General features: G+C 47.3%; 1 protein-coding gene across 1 annotated transcript; it reads left to right on the top strand.

The window, feature by feature from the left end:
- Positions 1-576: 576 nt before the first annotated feature.
- Positions 577-1,575, top strand: NPBWR2 (neuropeptides B/W receptor 2). The gene has a single exon (XM_009697773.1). It carries the CDS (start codon positions 577-579, stop codon positions 1,573-1,575), a length of 999 nt encoding a protein of 332 aa, XP_009696075.1.
- Positions 1,576-1,828: the final 253 nt, after the last annotated feature.

Raw genomic sequence — 1,828 nt, 5'->3', positions numbered from 1 at the left:
TGAAAAACCCTGAACTCCGACACAAAGAAAGGCACTAATTAAACACTGCAACGCTTCTGTTCCAGCACGGAAAAGCAAGCGCTGTGCAAGTGAAACAGCGACCATCCCTCAGGTCCTCCGAGGGCTGTGAATACCCACCCAGGCACAAAGCTTCCTCTCTGCCCTCCCTGTTGCTGCCAGCCCCGAGAAGGATTCGCTGCAGACGGATGAACCGGAGCCACTTGACTTCCCCAGCACAGAACAGCCAAAGCTCACCGGGATGCTCTCAGAGAAAAGAGTTCCTTGACTTGCATAGGGAGTTATAATTCTCGTTTGTTTTGTTCATGGAGCCTTATGTGTCTTTCAATTTTTATTCCCTGCCGATCACTTCAAAAATCTAACTTCTCCTATGGTGGGGGACAGGAGAGGTAAGTTAGATGGTCCATGGTGCCTCACAAGCCACTCTTTGGAAATAACCCACTTCTAAATGAGATAGCAGCTGCTTCTCACAAAAAAAAAAAAAATCACTCCACAGTTCTCTCTTCCAGGCTAGCAAAGTTTCCAATGCTAGCCAAGGGCAGTCTGTGACCAGCAGGCATGGGAAACGGCTCTCTTTGGGATGACCTCAACAGCACCTGCAGCTACGCAGGCAACAGCTGCTACCTGGACAACAGCCTGAGGTTCAACTTAACCTTCCAAGAGCAGGCAGCTGATTTCTACGTTGTCCTCCCTGTGATTTACTCTGTGATCTGTACCGTGGGACTCACAGGCAACACTGCTGTCATCTACGTGATCCTCAAGGCCCCCAAGATGAAGACTGTGACAAACATGTTCATCCTGAATCTTGCTATAGCTGATGACTTGTTCACACTTGTCTTGCCCATTAATATTGCTGAACACCTCCTCCACTACTGGCCCTTTGGAGAAGTCCTCTGCAAGGTCATCTTGTCCATAGACCACTACAATATCTTCTCCAGCATTTATTTCTTAACAGTGATGAGCATAGACAGGTATCTGGTAGTACTAGCTACAGTCAGGTCCAAGAGGATGCCACATCGTACGTACAGAGCAGCCAGGATCGTCAGTTTGTGCATCTGGATCCTAGTCACCATCATAGTTCTCCCTTTCATTGTCTTTGCCAATGTCTACATAGATGACCTGGAGATTAAGAGCTGTGGTCTCAATTTCCCCAAGCCTGAAAGGTTTTGGTTCAAAGCCAGCAGGATCTACACTCTCATCCTTGGCTTTGCCATTCCAGTATCCACCATCTGCATCCTCTACACCATGATGCTCTACAAGCTAAGAAACATGCACTTGAACTCTAATGCTAAAGCCCTGGACAAAGCCAAGAAGAAAGTCACTATCATGGTCTTCATAGTCCTGGCTGTCTGTCTCTTCTGTTGGACCCCCTTCCACCTGGCCACCATTGTGGCTTTGACCACTGACTTGCCCCAGACCTCCATGGTCATTGGCATATCCTACTTCATCACCAGCCTAAGCTATGCCAATTCATGCTTGAATCCTTTCTTGTACGCTTTCCTGGACGACAGTTTTCGGAAAAGTTTCCGGAAGATGCTGGAATGCAGAACTTCTTGAACAGTGGGTTGGGCCTCACAGATCCCTTCCCTCCCACGGCTCTGCAGGGGCAACTTTGCAGACTGAAGGGGTGGCCAACGAGTGCACAATGTTCGTTCTTTCATTTACACGTAACGTATGTGTCTGTTTACCATTATCATTCACATGGTTTGTCTTGCTTACTTGCAACTCTTGCATTTTCCCTCAACTTCTCAAAGTTGCATTTCTGTGTTCTTATTTTTAATTACACACCCTGAAGCATTAAGGACAGAAA

The sequence above is a fragment of the Cariama cristata genome, unplaced genomic scaffold, assembly GCF_000690535.1.
Source record: "Cariama cristata isolate BGI_N322 unplaced genomic scaffold, ASM69053v1 scaffold9303, whole genome shotgun sequence".
NCBI classification, from domain to species: domain Eukaryota; kingdom Metazoa; phylum Chordata; class Aves; order Cariamiformes; family Cariamidae; genus Cariama; species Cariama cristata.
This window is presented reverse-complemented; position numbering and strand designations above follow the sequence as displayed.